Source organism: Protopterus annectens, chromosome 7.part0 (genome assembly GCF_019279795.1).
Source record: "Protopterus annectens isolate FY-2018-M chromosome 7.part0, PAN1.0, whole genome shotgun sequence".
Classification (NCBI taxonomy): domain Eukaryota; kingdom Metazoa; phylum Chordata; order Ceratodontiformes; family Protopteridae; genus Protopterus; species Protopterus annectens.
In genome coordinates this window covers 1,463,890,559-1,463,915,629 of record NC_056739.1, presented here as the reverse complement: position 1 = coordinate 1,463,915,629, position 25,071 = coordinate 1,463,890,559, and the positions used below count along the sequence as shown (strand labels likewise).

The following is a 25,071-nucleotide window of genomic DNA, read 5'->3' as shown; positions in this document are numbered from 1 at the left end:
GCTGCATGTGGTGTTCATGGACATGGCAAACCTGTCGCAGCAAGGCTGGCACCACTTGTGAAAAATGTGGTTCGCAATTTCCTGTTTTAGAGACCACTTGTGAGGCATTAGAATTGCTCTGCTCAATTTGTCCACTAACACATCGGATTTCCCTGGAATATGCACTGCAATCAGAAAACGATAAGAGACTGCACACCGTCATACTCAGAGTCCCTCTGCACAGGGGATAGGATCTGGTTCTGCCTTGTTTGTTGATATACATGTCGGTCTGTATTGCAATCGAGCCTAGTGGAAGAGAGTTCTGGAATGCCTGCAACACCAGAAGCAGCACTCTCATCTCTAGGACATTGATGTGTAAGTGATACTCGTGTTGCTGCCACGTTCCTTGGATGATCTTTACCAGATAATGCCCCCCAACCCTAACTGAAAAGTGCCCATGGTCATTGTGGCTACTGGCTGGGGGAAGAGTAAACTGCCTGCCTAGAGTTATCTGCGTGGAATGAAGCCACCAATGGAGGTCTTTCTTGCAGGAGTCTGTAATGGAGATCTTAAGGGACAAGGGTAACTCCTGTATGGACCATTGTAGGACTCTTATGTAGACGTGCCAGAGGTAATAATGTTATAGCAGCACCCATAGTGCCCAAGACCTTTAGAACCAACCTTGCCTGTACTTCGACAGCAAGATAGACACTAGACGCTGCAGTGTCTGTACCCTGTTGAGGCAATTTTGCTACCATGTCTACTGTGCAAGTCTGCTCTTATAAATGTAATATGCTGTGATAGCAACAAGGCATATTTTGCAAAATTTATGGTAATGCCCAGTTCCAAGCAAAGATGAACTGTTGTGTCTTTTGCCTTGGTTAGTAGACGCTCGGTGGTGGTCAGGAGTCTGTCATCCAAGTATGGAAACAGCCGGAATCCTAGACGTCTCACGTGAGCTGCAACTGCTGCCATGCATTTGGTAAACACCCTGGGGGCTGTAGTGAGATCAAACGGCAGAGCTCAGAATTGGTAATGAATTGCTCCCGGCTGGAAACGTAGACGTCTCCTGGATCACCTGTCCATTTTTATGAGATGGAACGCATCCCGAATATTGATTGAGCACATCCAATTGTTTTTTTTCCCCAGAAAGGTAAGTATAGACTGCAGTGTCACCATCCACAACTTTTTTTTTACGGACTCGTTCAGCCTGCTGAAATCCAAGATGGGTCTCTAGTCCTGTTTTTTTTTTTTTTTTTTTTTTTTGAAGTAAAAAGAACCTTGAGCACGTTCTGGATCCAGTTTGATCTTCGGGGACTTCTTGGATGACTCTTTCCTGGCAACTTTTGTATCTCTAGAGTTGCTTAATCCCTTTGACAGGTTGGAATGTCCGGGACGGATCTTGCTTTTCAGGGTGGGGTGGAGAAGGGCATGTTGTATCCCCTGGATATTGACTGTACCCATTTGTCTCGAGTGATATATAGCCAGGCATTTGGTTACAGTGATAGTCTGCCCTGACTCCCTCCAGAGGTGGACACGTGGGCCTCCTTTCAGGAGTGCTGGGTCTGATTTTGCAGACACCCTCTGCCGCGAGGTCAGCATCTTCCACTATTTCCCCTCTGCCTCTAGGCAAAGATTCACCACATGCATCTGGCAAAGCTCTTGTGAATTACCACATTTTCTCACCCTTCTGACCTTTGGGATAAGGCTTGGTAGGGAGGGAAAAATTTACTCCTATGGCAAACATACTTTTTCCTTCTTGCTTGCACCTGGTCAGAGTCTCTAACCTTAGGCCCAAACAAGGACGAGCTGTCAAAAGGGGAATTAGTGAAGGAAGTCTTGAAGGGCTCAGTGAAGTCACACAGGTGCATCCAGAAATGCCTACGCAGAGCAATTCCTGTACTAGCTGCCCAACTCTCACCATCGGCTGCACAAGAAATGAGCCACACAGAGAAGCTGACTACTGAATTTAAGGTAGCAAGCTGGGTGGTCACCTTGTCTGAAATGCCTCCCAGCTGAGGAACCTTGGAGGACATCTTCTAGCTCCATTAGGAGATCCCTCTGAAGTATGGTAAAATGGGTCAAATAGTTCAGCGATCAGAGTTTAAAAGCTGCTGACGAGAACGTCCACTTCCCATACCTGTCCATTTGATGCTCCTTATTCAGCGGATGGACAGATAAAAAAAATCTCAGCTAACTCCTTTTTTGTGACCGCCACCACCATAGCATCGACTGGGACACCTCTGGTTTAAAAAGTCTGACAGAACTGTTATAAATTTGTTGTGCCTCCTCAGAACAGGTTCCATGGATTCTGGAGAGCCCCACGCCTTTAGACTAATAATGTTGAGGAGCTGGTCAAAGGGCAGAGATGCCCAAGAGGTGGAGGGTAGAGACTGAAATGCTTCCAGGTATACGGACTCATCTTCAGAATGTGAGGGTCTTCCAGCCACCGCTCTGCTTCAGGATCTCTAGGATGTCTGAGGAGACATCTTCAGAGTGACCGTGGGGACCTTTCTGAATCATGCAAGTCCATACCTGAAGTGACAGACTCCTCAGGGGAGTCCACATGTTTCCTCTTACATGTTCGGTTCTCTTCTGAGGGACCAGCCCAGAGGGAACCTCTGGGGGAGGTTTCGGAAGAGAGGGACTCACCCGATGGGGTGTCCTGGGGCATCAGATCTCTACGCCTGGGGGGGGGGGGTAGTAGAGAGTCGCACACTGGCACTTTTGGGGGAAGAGTGACAACACACTCATCAGCTCAAAGGCACCACAACTCGAGTCCAAGGAAGCCTCTGGCTCCGAAGAGCCAGGAAACTTCTCTTGCACCAAGGACGTGGGCTCCGAGGCAGATGTAGATGTCAAGCTCACCCACATCAGTGCCCCGAAAGGTAGATTCAGATCCAAGGGTCTGATCAGACTCTCCTCCCCAGACCCGACAGGGGAATGTTGGCTCCAAAACCCAACCAAAGATGGTACCAAAGAGGTAGGAGCAGAAGTTCGGGAACAAAAACCCTGGGGTGAGTCTCTGACCAGACGGTTCTACCACAAACTTCCAAGCACTCTGGCTCCAAAACCACTCTGGTTGGAGGAGGAACAGAAGGGACAGAAGCAGAAGTCTGTTCCAATTCCTTTTGGGCTGGACCTGAAAGGACCTTGGCTACAGCCAGAGTCCAAAGCAACCTCGACCACCTGCTCCATGTAGTCATGCGATAGACTCCTGGATGATCGAGAGGATGGGGCAGAGGATTCAACAGTGACAGCCACCGACTAAAATTGATGACTGGGGAACTGAGGAGACTGGCTCCAAGGTTGGGGAATGGTCTGTATAAGACTCCTAGTCGGTGCCGACAAAACTGGTGGAACCAAAGGAGCAGTCTTTTCGAGCCCAAAAGCCTTTGGGTCCAAAGTCGTATCCTTCAATAACTTCTTAGCAGTCTCAGAATCGGGAGCCAAAGCTCTTAGTAGACTTGTCAGATTTTGGTGATTGCGATGATTTGAAAGAGGTCTAGTTCCCTTCTAGTGCCTCAGCAAAAGGAAGCAATCCCTTGATCAGTTTGTTTCTACATTCCTGCAGTAGCCTAGAACTGAACCCATGACAGATGGAAATTGAGTCTTGGAGGTGTGCCAGTCAGTTAAGGACATTTTCTAAGAGGAGGAATCACACTTTTTGAAGCCTAACTGCTTCACCTCTTTGCCTTCCTTTCACAGTGACAAAAACCACAGCAAACACCGCCCAGGAACTAGGTAGAGATAATAATGCTAGCAAAAACAGCTATCAAACTCCACACTAAGACAAAAGGTAATTATACGACTTCTCTTTTTTTTTTTTGTTTTTTTTTAAAAACACTCAAGCAGGGAAAAGAATAGGGCTAGAGGAGAGGTCTCTAAATAAAACGCTGATCCCCCTCTAGCCAAAGGAGACGTCTCTAATTTAAACAAAACCTCTTAGGAAGGGGTAGAAAGGAGGAGAGAGCTGCCCTCCAATTTAAACGAGCTCAACCACAGAGAAGGAGAAAGAAAACTGGGCCACAATCAAAGCCATCAATAAGTCAGCTTGTGTAAGTTCAGCTGTCAATATATTTTCTCCCAAAGCAATGTCCAGCATGATTAAAACTTATTGGAACAAAGGATAATTTCCTCATGTAAGCTACATTTGAGACTCTGTTTGCTTTTGATACTGGTTTGAGTTATTTTATGGATTTAAGTTAGTCTGCCCTTCTGAACTTACACAAATGTCAAGATTTTTCCTTAGCTCACTTTTAAATCTACAAAGTTTTTCTTAAGGGGGCTTATGTTGGGACCTGTGCTGTAAGATCTGTACTTCATTCTGAAAATTATGATAAATGCTCCTTTAAGCCAAGAGCTACCATGGTTTTAAGTATCTTACCGGGAAAAGGTTTTTCTGTACAGCTGTTAGTTCAGCCAGTATTTCAGAACCTCAGGATTTTTTTCCCTAAACCTCATTCATTACCTGATCTCTGTTAAAAACCAGTGCTATGCCCAAGGTTGTGGTTGAATCCAATTTAAGCCCTTATACACATCTGCCCATTTTCATTCTTGGCTAATTTGATCACTGTTCGTAGCAAATACATAGTATCTTAGCTGGAAGTGAAGGTCTATGTGGGGCCAGCCCTCTGCATCAAGAAATCCAATTTTTTCCTTCCAAGTCTTAAGGGGCTATTTCAACTGCATTAAATACTGCAATGTCAAGTAATTTTCTAAGCTTGTTAAAGCCCACTTCACAGCTAATCCACTGCAGTAGCTTAAGAAAGCAGCCCTTTAAGACCAAGTAACTGCTGCACAGTTATACTTTTACTAACCACTATAAACTGCATCTCATCTCTAGATCTACTTTTCAGTCTGCAGTTATTACAGGATTTGCTACTCCTGTGCCAATTAAGAAATGCTTGGGAATATCCTATGAGTTAGTGACTGGACCCATTGCTATCTAATAGTAGAGTTATGATATAGTTAAATCGAAAACACACTGCTGAGTTTGGATTCAACCGACTTCTTTATCACACAAATTCAAAATAATACAACACTGATTGAGCGCTTTTCTTCCCTTTACATAGGGATTTCATCAGAATCAATGTACACTCCCAACATCCTTCCTTTATACAATTGTACTTGTGACATCATAATTGTTTAATAAGCAGAGTCAAGCGTTGGCCAACAATTAAAAAATTAAAAACATTTATCTAGTGTGCCATATATAAATATTTAAATATTTAAAATCATAAAATCCATATTAAGAAAACTTTATAAGTGTGACTTATAACCAATAATTTGACAGCTATGGCTTTTTTATTTAAAATGGGTTTAATCAAAATTCTCATTTAGACCAGGCATTTGACCAGCTTGTAATTTTGCCACCCCGATAAGGGGTGGTGAGTACAGAAGCCACATTGAGAGGGAAACACGGTGGCAAATAAAATTACAAGCTGGTCAAATGCCTGGTCTAAATGAGATAATTTCGATTAAACCCATTTTAAATAAGAAAGCCATAGCTGTCAAATTATTGGTTATAAGTCACACTTATAAAGTTTTCTTAATATGGATTTTATGATTTTAAATATTTATATATGGCACACTAGATAAAAAATGTTTTTAATTTTTTAATTGTTGGCTAACGCTCGACTCTGCTTATTAAACAATTATGATGTCACAAGTACAATTGTATAAAGGAAGGATGTTGGGAGTGTACATTGATTCTGATGAAATCCCTATGTAAAGGGAAGAAAGCGCTCAGTGTTGTATTATTTTGAATTTGTGTGGTAAATAAAGAAGTCGGTTGAATCCAACCTCAGCAGTGTGTTTTCGATTTAACTGTTGACCGTTGCACTGTTGAACTCAACCTTTTTTGTAGAGTTATGTATTTACCATAATGTTAAATCTGTAAGAGTATGTTCTCTAACAACCCTGCCCAGTTTTCCCTTGCCATAGTAGACCTAGCCACATGTGCTTTTCTTATTTTCCACATAAATTACACCAATTTTATACATGTATGCCCAGTCTGCATGCTCAAACACTTATGTAAGGCAGATATCATACCTGGAAACCTTGAGCAGCACTGCTGGGCAAGGCAGGTACCACATCCTGTGAACATTTGTATTACCAGGGAGTCGATGCCTGTGCCATTAGTACGAATTATAGAATGGACTCACTAAGTATTTATTACTTCATCTAAAGAAAACTAGCAATTAAATATTTTCTGCAGAAAAATTTGTGGATCTGAAAAGCAAATATACAAATCCCTCTTTCACAGCAGCAGCTTGAAATCATTTCATAGGTGCAAGAACTTACATGGCAGAAAAGGCAGAAGGGAAAGTTTATTACAAGGAAGTGTTCAAGATTAGTCTGGGAAATCCTATGCAATATCTTCCAGACAGCAACAATGCAAAGCACATCAGTTCCTGCTGTGACAGATAATTGCATCAGATCTGCTAATTTATAACATTCTACACTACATACACAGTACCATCAATTTTCAGCTTAAAAAAAGGTGCTTACTCTATATCACCAAATAGAGCAACTCCTTGCACCCTACTACCCACTCTTCCTTCTGCTTTAACACCTATAAAAACTCACAAATTCTCTATCCCCTACTAGGGATTTCTACATTTTTCCCTCTATGTTACTAACTTTACGAATGACTTAACCCTGTTCAAAGTATATAACTTAAGGTGGGATTATACACTTGAAACAGCATTACGTCATTCCTGAAGACAATGTGTCATCCGATTAGTCAAACTTGTGTTCATGTTTCTGCATTTACTGGATACAATATCTTAAAAATGTCAATCTATGCAATTATCAGTACGTTTTTTTTTTTTTTTTTATAATCAAGGTTTATATTTACTGCTGTATTCATGGTTGCATGCCTTGCCTACAGCAGAAAACTGCTGAAAGAACACAGACTAGTTCACCAAATCTGTTAAAATTCAACAGAGTGCATTCGACAACTGTAGCTCATGCTTTCAAGTCCACACGGATGTGCTCACTCTTTCAATAAAGAAATTTATCAAGGCCTACGAAGTCATCTCTGGAATAAATATTAAATGTTAGGTAAAGTGGCTACCCAGAGTGAGTAGTGAGAAGTGTAGCATTACCCTCACCTGCACAAAATTTTGCTGCACTTTTAAAAATGGCTAGATGACAACGTCTGGGCACTTTTGATACTCAATTCACTTAACATGTCACAAACTAACACCTAATTTTCTAACCAAAATTCATGTAATCAAGAACTTAAATCATTTATTCAGAGTGCTAACCCAGTTAATAGTATTCAAAGAAAACGTCTATGAAAAAAGTCAATATGCACAGCTGTGCAGTTTAACTGGACAATTTCCTACAGAAAAAAATTATGGATTTTCTTGCATATTAATATGTACCCAAGTGAACTACACCACTAGTCTACCATATGCCAACCTACTTAATGTCAGCATGAACAGCCATTACTCATTCATCACAAGTTAAACTCAAATGTCTGGAATTTGAAATCTCTTGGGAGTAGCAAATACATTTTTTTTTACAAAATAAATTTTTGATTTTCAGAAACAAATACATATACAGCATGTTTATCAAAGAAATATTTACATAGCCAAAGCAAAGTGGGAGAAAATTCCAAACACAAACACCAACTATTTACATCAAGTGTCTATACTTGAAAAACTTTGGTTCCTTAAATGCATCTTTGAATAAAATAATTTATTAATCTTCCGTTTCCAGCACTTGATTTACTTTCTGCCAGGCAATGCTTAAGTAGGTAGTTCAGTTCTTTCCTTGATTTTCAATTCCACCTGAGACTGATAAAACCAAGCTCTTGGAATGTTAAAAAATTGGGAGGAGTTACAGCTTTCCAGTTCTGTATAATATTTTTTCCTTGCAACAAGGAGAGTCCACAAAATTACATATTTTTGCCTTGGAACACAAGATGGCACAGGTGTATTCAACAAAACTAAAGATTTTGCAAGTTGGAAATTATCAGTGAACAGTGCCTGTAACAAATAGTTAATACTTTCCCAATACTGTTTAAGTAAATGGCATTCATAGAACATGTGTTGCCAATTGGCTACGGATTGTGATTTACACCTCCAACATCTATTTTCTTTATATTAGCTCTAATTTGTGTGGTGTTTTCTTCTATGTATAAATTGCCATGTGAAGAGTTGCCAATATAGTGATAAAGATGTTAGTTTTGGAGATGTAAGAATTAGTTTTTTTTTATCTTTACAATCTAGCATTTTACCGTTAACTGTTTCATAGTATTTCCTTAAGTTTATTATAAACTCTTGTTTCTTTAATTCGTACAATGCTGATAAAATTCCTTTCCCATTTGTGGGAAATTCCATTAGCGTTAACTGCTCTATGAATTTAGGAACCTTTTCCCCAAGAGATTTCTGCATTACTGCCTGTTGGCTTAAAACTGTTCATCTTAATCCCTGGAGTGTTAACCACGTTACTTTCAAGGCTGAATTCACTAATAATTTGCTCTGTCGTTAGTACTTTTAGTGTTTATCAACTGATGTCAGTAAATTAGACCATCCTTACTGTTTTAACTGCTACCAATTCCAGAGTTGTATTTTGTGTATATGCTATTGGGAATAGAACATGCTTTTATATATGGATTTTTTGTTTACAAAGTGCATAAAATACTTTACGGTATTGATAATTTATTTAGAATTTATATTTGTGTTTCCCTGTTGCCATATATTCCTTCATTAACCAAAAGAAGCTATTCAATACTATTTTCATATGTTAATTTATTGAATCAGGAGTGGTTTTTAGCCAGATTTCTTCATGTACTAGTTTCCATTTGGAAGTATATTTTTTTAACCACAGAGAAACTGTTTTTAAAGCTGATTGGATACATCTTAAATCTGGTAAGCCTGTTCCGCCTATTTCCCATTTGTCAAAATAATGTCTTGGGGCAACTTTAGGATTTTTAGGGGTACCATAAGAATTTTGTTAGCCCTTCAAATTGTTTTAAATATGATTTAAGTGGAGGTAGTGAGCAAGCTTGTATAAAATACAGACGTTTCGGGAATATAATTATTTTTATATATAGTCTTACCTCCATAGTAAAATAGTTTATTCCATTTTTGTACGAGTTCTTTGATATTATCCAAAATCTCTTTATAGTTTAGTTGCACTGTCGTATTTATGTCATTTATAATTTTAACTATTTGACTATCACTTCTAGATAGATATTTATATTTATTTAAAGCTTTGTTCATATTTATTAGCAAGATATTGGCTTTATTTTCATTAAATTATAGTCCAGAAATCTTCTTAAACTGTTTTGTTGCTTTCCATAGTTAGTGTGTTAACTTCTTTTAAAGTCAATAAAATATGGTCAGCAAATAGTTGAATTTAACTCAAGGTCAGTATCTAGGTGAATTCCTTGAATGTTTGGGTTTGCACATATGAAATTTGCTAACGGCCCTATTACTAATGCAAATAACGGAGAAAGTGGACAACCCTGTTTTGTACCTTTTGTAATGGTAATAGGCTCCGACAAACAGGGTACTATTTTTATGTATGAAAAGATTTAGTATAAAGAGACCTTATTAGCAAGGTAAAATTTTTCGAAAATCCATACTCCACCAGTGCAAGCCAAAGGTAATTTCAATTCATGGAATCAAATGCATTGTTAATATCAAAGTAAAAATCATTCTATTTTTTGTTTATGAAATCAATAAGGGACATAATTCTCTTTACACTGTCATACATTTATTTTTAATGAACTGATTGTTCTCTATCAATACCGGCAATTTGTTTTATTTTGTTTGCATGAACTGTCAAATATTTTATAATCTATTTAATAAATGTAAGTCTGTATGCGGTACACTCATCAGGTTTTTTTGATCTTGTTTCAAAACTGGTGATACTGGAGTACATTTCCAAGGAGGGGGCATATTACTTTCTAACTGATGTGAACACACTTAGTAATAGACTTAATGCATTAGTAGTAGTTTGAACATCTCTAATGCCATATTACCTGTGGGCTTTAATTTTAGTTTCTTGATTTGCGCTGTAATTTCTGTCATAGTAATATCTTTACTATTTTTCTGTGTTCAGACAAAAAATTCCTTAAGGAAAATATAAGACTAAATGCTTCATTGATTCTACTTTATTTTCTTGACTACTGAGTTTATTAAAATAGACTCAAGGCTTCTAGAATTCCTTCCAAGTATGATACTTTTGTCTATATTGTATATTTCTTTTATTGGATTTGCCTTTATTATTCTTTTTGCATTGTTATCCGCGGTAGTGGTGCTGCGGTAGCGTTGTCGCCTCACAGCAAGACGTTGTCCCGTTAGATTCTCAGCTAGAGCATCTGTGTGGAGGCATGCATGAATGGGCGTGCCTTCGTTGAAGGTTGTGCATCAGGGCTGGAAACTCTGCATGTAAAAATCCACTACCAAACATTAGCGGACCGGAGTTCCGCCGTGACGACCTCTAACCAGGATAAGCTGAAAGACCCAACATTCATTTTGCATTGTTAGCTATTCTCCTTGGATATTTTGGATTCATAGACTAAGCACAGTTTGACTTTCTCTAGATTAATCATTGTTTTATGGTTCAATATCCAAGCATTTTTTGAGGTTTTCTAATTCTTTTTCTTTAGCCAAGTTGCCTTTATGAATATCCAATTTCATTATTTTTTAGTTTGCAGTTCTGACAGTTATTTATTCCAATGCTTTTGTTTGTTTTTATACCAGGCTACTGCCTTCCGATACATATATGCTTTCATTGCAGTGTGTGTGTGTGTGTGTGTGTGTGTGTGTGTGTGTGTGTGTGTGTGAGTGTGTGTGTGTGTGTGTCTGCTACCTCATCTGTGAGGTTTAAATCTAGAAATGTTTGCATCTCTGCAGTATAGTATTGTTTAAGCTCTGCTATATAGACTGGAATTCTTATGATTTTAAGTTCTCTCAAAGTTAAAATTTATTTCAAAAGTTATTGCATTATGGTCTGCGAAGGGGCAGGTGATTGTTTTGACTTTGCTTATTTTTATAGCAAGATTTTTTGTTATAAACACTACTCTAGAAAAGGCGTTATGTCTATGTGAGACGTGTGAATATCAATGAATCTTGTTCAGCATGTGCGTTAATGTCCATTAAGTAATGCAAGTCAGTAAACTAATTTTGATGGTGGAAATTTCTTGCATGCATTTTAGCATTTGTCTCCTTCTTTCCTGCAATTATTGTATTACCTTTGGAATGTTGCATTATGTTCTCTAAATGTTGTTTGGCTGCCCTGACACCCAGTTCTGGTATCCAGTAGTTTACCAGGGTATAAGCCAAACCATTTATTAATACTGACAGTAAACAAAACATTCCTAAGTTATCATGGACTATTTATGATCTTGGGCATCAAGGTAGTCTTTTTCCATAATACTGGTACAACTTTGCTTTTTATTATATTCTGAACTTGCTAGTACTGTGCAATTATGCATAGTAATCTTATTAATGTCTTGCTGTATAAGATGTGTTTATATTGTAAAAATACTACTTGTGCTTTACATAGCTTAAGATATCTTTGCAAGCTTCCTCTTTTACAGCTATTTAATCCCCTGACATTGATAGAAATGCATTTCACAGTTGGATCAACTATACCTTTGTAATTAACCACTGTCCTGTTTTTGTGTTTGTACATAACCTTGTATGTGTGCTGAAAACATTTTACCATTTTTCATATGTTAAAATGCATTGCCTAGACATCCATTTAAAAGGTACAAATAAAAACTGTGTAAAAAGCGGTCTTCAGAGTACAAACAACCAATCATTCCCTTCATGGGAGAAGACATCCATTCCTTGAATAGGTTTACTATTCAAGTGACCCCTCTAATCCCTATTCAACATCTTCCCTCAGCTTTCCCAACAAATTTATCTAAAATAATCAAATTTTTAATGCTTGTGTGCTATCAAACTTCAGCTATTGAACCGTATAATATTCAATTAAACACTTAGAGATTATATTACTGTCTGTAGTTAAATAAAGTAGTGTAACCACCTTTAAATACAACATTGTTCTAGTATATGCATCTTATATTTCATCTCTGTATTAAAGTTCTTTCAACCAACATCTGTTTTCAGTGTAACAGTATCTATTGTAGTGTCAATATTTTAGACAACATTGGAAATGGATTTCTTGCTTCATTTATCACCATTGTATACATACATATATATATACACACACACACATATATATACATATATATACACACATACATACAGATATGGGCAAAAGGATATACAAGTAACCATTTTATTTTTTAGTGTTTCTTTAAATCAGATTTAATATACAACTAAGATGACGGTTAGTATTTGTTGCAAACCCTGTGTGTACACAGTCCAAGTAGGTTTGCATTTCCTACTGTTAAGACAACAGAGCCTTATGAAACTTAATTTGTTTCAACATCCAGTAAAGGTCAATGAAAACATAGTTACAAACTGTAGATTTTATATGTAATATGTGTATAAAACACATACAAGTACATTCATCTGAGGTGAATTCTTCACAACTTTGGATTTAGATCCGTTACTATTCATATTATAGGTTTTTATAATGTTCTTGTTTAATAGACGTTATATGCAATTTTTGTGATATTTTATACTTCAGATAGTATCAGCAATTAATATGAATATATTAAGGCTTCATCTGATTCATGTGATCTCTTACTTTTAACTTTTCTTTATCGTTTGTCTCTATGAAGCACAAGAGAATCCTAAACATTTCATAAATATCTTAACTGCTCTTAATATATTAAACATATCAATATTGCTGTATGTCTTAACAATTGAACATTATCTTCATAATTAAAGACTGTGGACTGACAAGACGCGTTTATGTTCATCACGAGTCTCACTTCTTATTTGCCAGTCTAAAATATGCTGATTCTTATGCTTTCATGACATTTTTATCCTACCATACTAGTTTTTTTTATTACATTTGGTTCAACTTCTTACTGAATACATTTGAGTAGATACTTATTGGTTTCTTAGCTGTTAGTTGTTATAAGTAATCACTTTTTTACAGCCATGTGTCCAAGTATGCATACATATGAGTTTGCATTAACTGTTTACATCAATTGTTTCCATCTTGTTCATGACATTTTCTTTGCATATATTATACTACTTGTGATAATCTCTCATCTCCTTTCAGAATTATTAAATCTGTGCTATGTATATGTACATAATCAATAATGCTTTGAAACACTTGTACAGTAAACTTAACCGGCACCCATGGGGATTACAGATGCTGGACAACTGTAGTTTGATTGCTTGAGAGTTACTATTAAAAATAGGGCTAATACTGCACCCTATACTATTTGTTTGGTTTGACTTGTTTTTAGGTTGGGTAGACAGGGAATTTATTTCTATCTTACTCTTTAAAATTCAGAATGTAAGGTATTGTTTCTGTGGGGTGGCAGAAAGTAACACATGAACATTGTATTCTTTCAAATTTTTTTTCTGGTTGCTTGAGTTACGGTTATAAAAGAGTTTACTGCATTTTGGTGAAAATATGTACTTGGGTTCATTGTCGGCTACTGACCCTGGAGCCTTTACAAACCTAGGCCATAGAAGTGCCCTAGCATCGTGCCACTAAGAGCCTTTTGGTTTAAGTTAAGCCCCATACTGCTTTGCTTCAAGTGTTAGTCACTTTCTGTAATAAAGTACTTTAATTTTTGACCATTAATGACTATGCAAATGATTCTAATAGACACCAACAGCTTTTTTTATTGCAATACCTAGAGATGGATTAAAAACATTTTACCAACTCGTGGCTTCGGCAGGAACCCAGAGAACTGTAAGTGAAGCTTTTAGAGTTCTAGAATAGGCTATGAGCTTAGAGGTTTTTTACTTTGTTTCTTCTAATTCATTTAAAATGACAACCAGCACCCACTGCACCACAGAAAAGTGCCCCAAACAACATTTTTAATATCAATAGCGCTCTATTAGCACATAGTTTACAAAGCAAACATTTGTTTTTTAAAGTTGTATCATATTTCCTAGACCCTTCACACTAGACTCAAAAGCAGTACAACACTGCATTATCAAACTATTACAGCCTGAAAGTATGTATGGTAATTCCATATTTCATATCAAGACATGGCAAGCTAGTTCTACCTGTTCTAGATATTAAAGCAGTTCTCTGATAGTAGTCTTATTTTATATGTTTAATATTGCATTAGTATAAATAAGTTATTTACATTCCCATTCATACCATAGTCAAAAGCAGTATAGCATTGTTATATAATTTAACACTTACAGCCCACAAATTCAGGTTAATCATATTTCCCCCGATTCAGATGCTTGCACATTTATAAAGCATACATTACAAATTTAGATCAGGCTATTCAATTACTATGTTGGCACTAGATACATAATTTACTGGAAAATACCAAAATAAATTGTGAGCTTTCTTTCTACAGGTTTAGTATATTGTTTACCTGAACCAGTGCCTTGCACAATTTCTGCAGATTCGCTAGTATGTGGCTTTTCTGCAAAGCTGCAAATTTTGAAGGAAACCAAACATTATATCCTCAACACCTTATTTCCAAACACATGGGTCTTGGACATCTCACATTCAGCTTATGAACAATTGCGACAGAATTCTTTTCAAACTGACTGGTCAGATGCATTCTGCCCTGCTACACTAATTAGGACAGACAGCCACAGAAAGCATAACGTTACATGTATGAATGTCTGCTTACATGAGGGATACCAGAATTCAACATAGACACTCAATCCACTAACACTATTGCTTAATGCAGTTATAGCCTTAAGATTAGTCTATGCAACAGCTTTATTACACAGGACATCTGTTGCATGCATTTACTGAAGCTTCCTCAGCCTACTTCCATATCTTCAGTAATACATCAGTTCAGCCTATGTACGGGCATGAAGGCAGGTTAACAGTTTAGACTTACCTCTGAATTTTTTGGGTGGGTTGTTCAGATCACCAGCATCTGGCTGAACCACACAGCGGTCATCAACAAGGCTGTGTAAAACAAAAGACAGATTAGCAGTAAATAAATTACAAGCACAACACTTGTATATAAAAATGAGATACAATTGGTAGTAAGCACAAACTTCTGTGAAAAACAAACTTTATCACTACCTGTACACCTAGAACATCTGCAATTGTACACTCAAACAGAAAAAGCTTGTTACAGCTCAGCTACCAGTCAAGTACTCATCCTTCCTAGAGTGAGTTTTCATATGAAATATTGACAAGTTAAAAAAATTAAAACCCTTAAATATCAACAGTACCAATTTAAACGTCCAAGTATACTACAGTTTCAATAACAAGTTGAACCTGGTTTGCACAGTAGAGATGAAACAGATGGCCTCCTAAAACATTTAATATATCATGACCAGAATCACCAATTTGCTCATACTTCTCATTCTATATGCACACATGTGCTCAAAACTGCTGTGCTGCAGTACATCTAAAATCAAACATAAGGCACGACTTGGAAATCTGTCCCTACGTGATATGCATGGAGAGCAGTCAGTTTTTTTACAATATGAAATTAGAGGTTTCTGAAAAGTTACAGCAATCAAGATTTGTGACACTGGTTACTAAAAAAATCAGAGTACTAGCATGAATTAAGTTAAAGATTCTCTGGCAGGGAAATTGCTAGAATTAAGTCTGGAGTCTGATGGAATGGCGAGAAGCAGACTGTGCTTCTGTAGACAGTATATGCAGAATAAAACTGTAGTGATAATCTTGGAGGACAAAAACTGAAAAATATATCGGACCATGCGGTACATTAGTAGCAAGTGACTAAGTACTTAAGGGTCTCAAATGGTGCATGATGTAGCAACTGGATAACAAATGCAACACCAGAATTTGCAAACACCAATAGTGAACCAACAGCTTTACCTCCCCACCACCTTGCACTCACAGTGCAGCTGCCCTTCAGCCCACCCTAGCTAAACATCTGATCCAGACAGTGACAGTTAATAAAATTATGCCAAAAAAACCTTTACTCAGCTTTCCAAAAAAATTACTTCTACAATTATGTCAAAACAGCCATAAAGCATGAGGAAAGTTAAACCTGGAATTTAATGAGAACCTCAAAGTGGGATGGATGCTATAGGTACAAGAAAAAAGGTAAACACAAAGCAGTGCACACACCAGTTAAGGGTAAGCTTCACTTGCATTAGACAAAATGTATCGATTACAATTATCAACTAAGTTAAGGTTATGAGCATAGACCACCACTTACCTGGTTTTAGCAGGGCTGGGAAGGCAAGATACATACATATTGTAACAAACGTGTGGGTAGTTTCATCTCTTGTAAAGTAACAAGACACTCATCCCAGCTCATAAACACTTTCCTAGCTACTTTTGCCCTCCCCCCATCCATTACCCACAATATTCAGTACACATGGACACTGTCCATACCTCTGAAAACCGGCAAAAGGCAGACCATTTGAAACGTGCATAAAGTTAGAAGCAAGCTTCCAGGCATAATGGCATCCTTCAGACACCTAGAAAGAGAGAATGGGGAACGAAGATGAAATTGCCCTGTGCATATTTTGTTACAGTATGCTAACTTTCATAGGTCTAGTCTGTAATATACAGGATAGCATGAAGCTGATCTAGAGTGGTTCTGCAGGGAAGCAGACCCAAGACTATTTCAAAAGCAAGCCTAAGACTCGGATCAGATCCAGCTTTAGATAAGTGTCAGATTGCAACATAACTGCGCAAGTACATAAGGAAGCATTCCTAAAGTCAGCTTGTGAGGAGAGAGCAGATCTTGTTACTGTCAACATAAAATTTCAGGCAAAGTTTTTCCACCCTTTTCGCAAGGTCATACCAGACAGGGTTGACCAATACTTAAGTAAATAGCCCCCCCCCCCCGTTAAGAAGTGGATGCCATTCATTAAGGAATTTGTTTTATGCAATTAAGCTCTGTGGACATCTATACAGTGCAACAGATACCCCCACAACTGGGATAGCTACAGATTCTCACATTGGCTTAGCTCTTAGAATACTTTCTGCTACTTTATGAAACTAGTCTTCTGTATGGCTGTTGTCCTTAAGGCACAACATAAAAATCCACAAACACTTGAACAGAAAAAGCCACACAGCAGCAAGGACTCGTTCTCCAAAATTTATTCTTAGCGCTTTCGTCTCAGACAATAACACTTCATCAGGTAAGAGTATAAACTAAAATGAACTTTAAATACTCATGAAGCCAGATGACATCATCTCATTGCACATTTAAAAAGAAACGTACACAATTACTGTAAAATAGTGACATACAACAACATTAAACAATTCAAATAGAAAAAAGTAGACAGCCAACCATAACTGTTCAATTTAGAGACATTCTGTCTTCAATTTTAAAATGCATCCAATGGATGCCATCTCATTCAACCCAGGCCAACCTACAGCTCTCAAACGTAAAATCCACTACAGCTCCCTTTGCTCAAGAAGTTGCCATGGTCCACCCATAGGGTTAGATTTAACTTCAATTACCACAAACAAACTGATGCTCAGGGAAATCCAATAAGTGCTGAAATAGGGTATTGGTCTTTTTTTATTTATTTCATAAATGTGTTCATAAATACAAATTAACTTGTGCTCAGTCTTCCCGTCATAAAATACCAGGCAGCATTGACAATGCCCCATATACTACTCCTAAGCTGTTACAATTGTACTTCCCTTTAATATTTAACTGGTAGCCATTAATATCGAAGAGTTCCCCAGTATTGATATAGGGACAAAAATTACGATACCCACATTTGGACATCTCCCAAAGTTTTTTTGTCTTTAAAATTGTGTGGGCAAAGTGGCCTCTATTCTTCAGGTTATTACCCCTCTTGTATACAACCACCGGCATAGAATCCATTTTGTTCCTTACCACATGGTCAACCAAAAGCAGACCAGTTTTTAAGCAACATCTCTCACCTGTTTAAAGTCCACTGTAAATCTTGTAATAAAAGTCAACCTAAAATTATCAGCAGCATTTTGTTGTACAGTCAGATTAGTTTCATGGACATATTAGTATGCTCAGTAAAATTGCAAAAATCAGCTTCCAAGCTCATTAAAATAAGAACATTCCCCCCACCACCACTTATTGATCACTTCCATTTTAATCTCCCTCACAAATTCTTTAGAACAGTCTTGAGAAACTGATTCCAGTAAAGCACATTCATTCATAAAATCAAATAACTATTTTCTCTCTCATATCGCCTACTTAGAGGTGACCTCTGCTTGACTTATAAAGCCATGTCAGACCCAGCTCTGTTTGAAATGCTACAGCTAAAGAAATCCCAGTCCCTCCACATCACACGCTCCAGAGACCTCAATCTCATTACCACAATCAACAGAACGTGCTGGAAGGACAGGTTCATAACCCAGAAACTGCCCATGCTATGGAATAGACTTCCCATACATGTCAAACAGAGCACCTCACTGGCCCTCAGAGAAATCTTGAGTAGATGGGAAATAGAAAAAGTACAGTTGTGTACACTTACCATAAATGTAGATGTTAGAGTGTATTCACTGTTGCAGTCAAAACATTTGGGTTATCCTGCTGGCAGGTTGCCCTCAGTCGGCCTGAATTCCAAAGTCTTGGGTCCTGCATCAGTTGCTGTCGCCTCTTCCCTGACATCAGGTCGTCAGGGGTATAAAAGATGCAGCAGACACCATTTTATTTAGTTTTTCTTGTCCCAGATGTCAGGTACCCCCAAAAGGGTAGGCTAAAATTATGCAAAACATACATGCACCAAAATAAGCTCAACCATGATCTATAAGCAAATACACCACCTAGGTTGTATAAATTAGAGAAGTAAAGATAAGTTCCAGCAAAAATAAGGGGGATGGCGTGTGGGTAACCTGGACTGAAATACACTCGAACATCTACATTTATGGTAAGTGTACACAACTGTACTATGTTCATGTTTCACTGTTGCAGTCATTACATTTGGGTAGAGTCCCAAAGCTATGGTTGGGGGGCTGGAGCTAAACAGCATTAGGAGCGGCTATGAGGCCCTGCAGAACTGCAGTGGCAAAGCCCGCCCTGGATTTAGAGTAAAGAGGCAGATTGTAATGTTTTGTAAAGGTATGCACTGAACTCCAAGTAGCAGCCTCCAAAATGTCTTTGGTTGGTACTCCCCTGAGAAAGGCTGCAGAAGTGGCTGCAGCTCTGGTTGAATGTAGCCTAATGCCCTTGGGCACTGGTTTGCCATGCTGTGAGTAGCATGAATGCAATGACCTATCCACTTTGAAATAAGTCTGCTTGGAGATGGCCTTCCCTTGTGATGCTGTGGCATATGCCACTAGTAATTGCTCTGTCTTGATGAAAACTTTAGTTTTGCCCAAGTACAATCTGAGTTGTCTATATACATCCAAAGCATGCAGAATTTTCTCCCCCTTGTTCTTGTGGATTTGGATAAAAAGTTGGCAAATTGTTTGGTTAAGGGCTACACTGGATACCACCTTAGGCATAAATGTAGTGTTTGTTCTCAGAGAGACCCTATCTGGATAGAAAATAAAGGGTTCCACAGCCATGAGAGCCTGTAGCTCTGAAACTAGTCTTGCAGATGTTATTGCTAGGAGCAGAGCTGTTTTCCAAGATAAGAACTTCATGTCCACAGTAGCAGCTGGCTCAAAAGGAGGTAAGGTGAGATTTTCCAAGACATAATTGAGGTCTCATGCAGGTGTTGGCATTCTCCTTGGAGGCCGTAAGTTTTTGGCTCCTCTGAGATACTGCCTTAATAAAGGATGAGAAGAGAGTGGTGGCTCTGTATTGTATTGAGCCTAAATGGTAGAGGCATGGACTTTAATTTATGAGAAAGATAGGCCTTTGTCCAGCATCTGAGTTAATTACAAAATATGAGTAATATTTTGGACAGCTGTATCAGTTCCTTGAGCTCGGTTCCAAGCGCAAAATCTCTTCCATTTCCCAGCATAGGATTTACTAGTACTAGGCCTTCTGGCTTCTAAAATGACATCCATCACAGCTTTACTAAGTGGTGTGGTTTTTATGGCTACATTATCCGCCACGCTGCCAGGTTTAGGGTCCTGAGTTGGCTGTGTAGAATCTGTTTTGCTGGGCAGTAGATGAGGTATTTGAGGTAAGGTCCAGGGGGTGGGGCAAATCCAATAAGTGCTGAAATAGGGTATTGGTCTTTTTTTATTTATTTCATAAATGTGTTCATAAATACAAATTAACTTGTGCTCAGTCTTCCCGTCATAAAATACCAGGCAGCATTGACAATGCCCCATATACTACTCCTAAGCTGTTACAATTGTACTTCCCTTTAATATTTAACTGGTAGCCATTAATATCGAAGAGTTCCCCAGTATTGATATAGGGACAAAAATTACGATACCCACATTTGGACATCTCCCAAAGTTTTTGTCTTTAAAATTGTGTGGGCAAAGTGCCCTCTATTCTTCAGGTTATTACCCCTCTTGTATACAACCACCGGCATAGAATCCATTTTGTTCCTTACCACATGGTCAACCAAAAGCAGACCAGTTTTTAAGCAACATCTCTCACCTGTTTAAAGTCCACTGTAAATCTTGTAATAAAAGTCAACCTAAAATTATCAGCAGCATTTTGTTGTACAGTCAGATTAGTTTCATGGACATATTAGTATGCTCAGTAAAATTGCAAAAATCAGCTTCCAAGCTCATTAAAATAAGAACATACCCCCCACCACCACTTATTGATCACTTCCATTTTAATCTCCCTCACAAATTCTTTAGAATAGTCTTGAGAAACTGATTCCAGTAAAGCACATTCATTCATAAAATCAAATAACTATTTTCTCTCTCATATCGCCTACTTAGAGGTGACCTCTGCTTGACTTATAAAGCCATGTCAGACCCAGCTCTGTTTGAAATGCTGAATAATCCCAGTCCCTCCACATCACATGCTCCAGAGACCTCAATCTCATTACCACAATTCAACAGAACGTGCTGGAAGGACAGGTTCATAACCCAGAAACTGCCCATGCTATGGAATAGACTTCCACATGTCAAACAGAGCACCTCACTGGCCCTCAGAGAAATCTTGAGTAGATGGGAAATAGAAAAAGTACAGTTGTGTACACTTACCATAAATGTAGATGTTAGAGTGTATTCACTGTTGCAGTCAAAACATTTGGGTTATCCTGCTGGCAGGTTGCCCTCAATCGGCCTGAATTCCAAGTCTTGGAGTCCTGCATCAGTTGCTGCCTCGCTTCCCGACATCAGATTAGGTCAGGGGTATAAAAGATGCAGCAGACACCATTTTATTTAGTTTTCTTGTCCCAGATGTCAGGTACCCCAAAGGGTAGGCTAAAATTATGCAAAACATGTATGCACCAAAATAAGCTCAACCATGATCTATAGACGATACCACCTAGGTTGTATAAATTAGAGAAGTAAAGATAAGTTCCAGCAAAATAGGGGGATGGCGTGTGGGTAACCTGGACTGAAATACACTGAACATCTTCATTTATGGTAGGAGTGTACACAACGTATATATTCCATGTTTCACTGTTGCAGTCATTACATTTGGGTAGAGTCCCAAAGCTATGGTTGGGGGCTAGACTAAACAGCATTAGGAGGCGGCTATGAGGCCCTACAGAACTGCAGTGGCAAAGCCATCCCTGGATTTAGGTAAAGAGGCAGATTGTAATGTTTGTAAGGGTATGCACTGAACTCAGTAGCAGCCTCAAAGATGTCTTTGGTTGGTGCTCCCCTGAGAGGCTGCAGAAGTGGCTGCAGCTCTGGTTGAATGTAGCCCTAATGCCCTTGGTGCTGGTTTGCCATGCTGTGAGTAGCATGAATGCAATGACCTATCACTTTGAAATAAGTCTCTGCTTGGAGATGGCCCTTCCCTTGTGATGCTGTGGCATATGCCACTAGTAATTGCTCTGTCTTGATGAAAACTTTAGTTTACTTTAGAAGTACAATCTGAGTTGTCTATATGCATCCAAAGCATGCAAATTTTCTCCCCTTGTTCTTGTGGATTTGGATAAAAAAGTTGGCAAATTGTTTTAGTTAAGGGCTACACTGGACTCCTTAGGCATCAGATGTAGTGTTTGTTCTCAGAGACCCTATCTGGATAGAAAATAAAAGGGTTCCACAGCCATGAGAGGCTGTAAGCTCTGAAACTAGTCTGCAGGCGATTATTGCTAGAACAGAGCTGTTTTCCAAGAATAAGAACTTCATGTCCACAGTAGCAGCTGGCTCAAGAAGGAGGTAAGGTGAATTTTCCAAGACATAATTGAGGTCTCATGCAGGTGTTGGCATTCTCATGTGGAGGCCGTAGGTTTTTGGCTCCTCTGAGATACTGCCTTAATAAAGGATGAGAGGAAAGAGAGAGTGGGTAGCTCTGTATTGTATTGAGCCTAAATGGTAGAGGACATGGACTTTAATTTATGAGAAGATAGTACTGTCCAGCATCTGAGTTAATTACAAAATATGAAGTAATATTTTGGACAGCTATATCAGTTCCTTAGGCTTCCGGTTCCAGCATAAAATCTCTTCCATTTCCCAGCATAGGATTTACTAGTACTAGGCCTTCTGGCTTCTAGTAGCATCCATCCACAGCAGCTTTACTAAGTGGTGTGGTTTTATGGCTACATTATCCATGCAGCTGCCAGGTTTAGGGTCCTAGGTTGGCTGTAGAATCTGTTTGCTGGGCAGTAGATGAGGTATTTGAGGTAAAGGTCCAGGCTGGGCAATGGGACAGAAGTTCCTTAAGATCAGGATACCAGTACTGGTGGCAGTCTGAGACAATCAGAATCATTTTAGTTTTTTCCTGCCTGACCTTTAGGAGTCCTTTGGGGAGGAGAGGCAGTGGAGGAAAGGCATATACTGCTAGGTTTTGTCCAGGTGAAAGATAAGGCGTCCACTTTCCAAGTTTGTCTGTGATAAGTCCTTGTGCAGAATCAGTGGAGGAAAGGCATATACTGCTAGGTTTTGTCCAGGTGAAAGATAAGGCATCCACTTTCCAAGCTTGTCTGTGATAAGTCCTTGTGCAGAATCTTTTTAATGGATTGTTTTGAGGGGAGGCAAATAGATGTCCGAGGTCCCCATTTCATTGTTGTCATGCTGAAGACTTGTGGATCCAGGTGCCACTCATGGGGATCCATGAGGTTTCTGCTTAGTTCGTCTGCCAGAGTATTTTCCTTTCCTGGCAGGAATTGTACTTGCAAATGAACTAAAGTCAATGCTGTCTCCCATAAAGCCATGGCTAGTCTGCACAAGGGATAAGAATGTGTGCTTGCCTTGTTTATGTACCACATGACGGTGGTGTTGTCTGTCTAACAGTAGTTGACCCAGATGAAGTAGGTCCTTGAAGGCTGTTAGGGCATTTTGAACAGCTAGCATCTCTGATTGATATGTAGATGCTTTTGGTTTGAGGGCCAGGTGCCCTGAATGCCTCTTCCTGCTATGTGTGCCCCCCAGGCATAATCTCATGCATCCGTCATTAGGCTCTGCATGGCTGGGGGTAGTGATAATGGCTGTCCTTCGTTTTGGTGACAAGCCTTTGCCTACCATCAAAATTACTGTTGCAGGCAGGGAATTAAAGTAATCGTTTCCAGACTGTGGCAATGTTGTGTCCAGACACTTTTTAGGTACCATTGAATTTTCCTCATATGCAGTCTTGCATATGGAGATTAATCTGGAATCACAGAGGCCATGAAGCCCAAAGCGCAGTTTTTCTTCAGATAACAGAACCTTTATTTGCCAACATTTTTTAAATAGGCAGTCAGTTACCTTTGTCTGTCTGGAGTGAGATAAGCCATCTGGGCAGTTGCATTTAAGCTTGCACCCAGGAATATTATCTCTTGAGGAGAATTCTGGATTTGATTTTTGTTGATGTGTACCCCTCGCATGTTAAAGTTTCATCACAAAAGTCAGATGCTGTAGTAGAGCGTCCTTGTTCTCTGCTTGTATGAGACGGTCGTCCAAATAGAGGTATGTTGTATTCCTCTGTCTGCAGTAAGCAATTACTGGTCAGACCTTTGTGAAGACCCTGGGTGGTAGATAAATGAGGGCGGTGTGCAGAGAATTGGTAATGCTTTGAATAATATGGACCAGGCATCTTCTGCATGATTGTCTGATTGGGACCATGCAGGTTGCCTCTTTCAGGTCTAAAGTCCGCGAGCCAAGCCGCGCTTGCCCAGCATGAGCAGGAGCTGCTGTTAAGGTCAACATCTTGAGATTTTGGTATATCCAGAAGTGTTTAGAATAAGATAAGGTCAGTATTGGTCTGCCGCTTTGTCCTTTCTGGGTACCAGAACGGTAATTAAATCCTTGTCCTGCTCTTGCTGTGGCAACTGTTGACTAACCCTCGTAATCATGGCTGGAAACGTTTCTGAGCCTCTGCCGGTGATTTTGGCAGGTCCTGGCCAATACGTTTGCTTATGGCGAGAGGTATGGAGAACTTGTAGCCTTGTGACACTGTCTAGAACCCACATTTGTCCTGGATTATAAAGGTGCCAATTTTGAGAAAAAAGTGCTAGTTTTCCCCGAAGAGTGCTGCCGAAGATAGAGATTAGCGAAACGGGCAGGGAGTCGTTGGGGCGGTTTCACCAATGGTTTATTGATTAAGTCTTCTCCGCAGCTATAGAATTAATATAAGGGGAGCATGTAATATTGATATTATTGTATATATATGTATATAATAATATAATATATATATATGTATATATATATGTAACAATATATATATAATATACACATACACATATATATGTATACTACACATATATATGTATAATATATATATATATATATATACTGTATGCTCTACATAATATATATATATATACATATATATATATGTATCAATATGCCTACACACACATATATATATATATATATATATATATACATGTATATATATAATACATATATACATATATATATATATATATAATACATACATACTTACATATATATAATGTATAATAATAATATATATATATATGTATATATACTATATAATAAATATGCATATGTTATATGTATATATATACACGTATATATATATATATGTATATATATATAATAATATAATAATATGATCACATAATATATATATATATATATTATTAC

At 38.5% G+C, this 25,071-nt stretch overlaps 1 protein-coding gene across 1 annotated transcript in view; it reads right to left on the bottom strand.

Moving 5' to 3' along the window:
• ITPR1 (inositol 1,4,5-trisphosphate receptor type 1) overlaps positions 1–25,071 on the bottom strand; it is a 2,510,606-nt gene that overhangs the window by 2,255,002 nt on the left and 230,533 nt on the right. Inside the window, exon 3 of the mRNA XM_044076407.1 lies at positions 14,918–14,988. Within this exon, the coding sequence (XP_043932342.1) occupies positions 14,918–14,988 (71 nt within the window). The remainder of the gene's footprint in view (positions 1–14,917; positions 14,989–25,071) is intronic.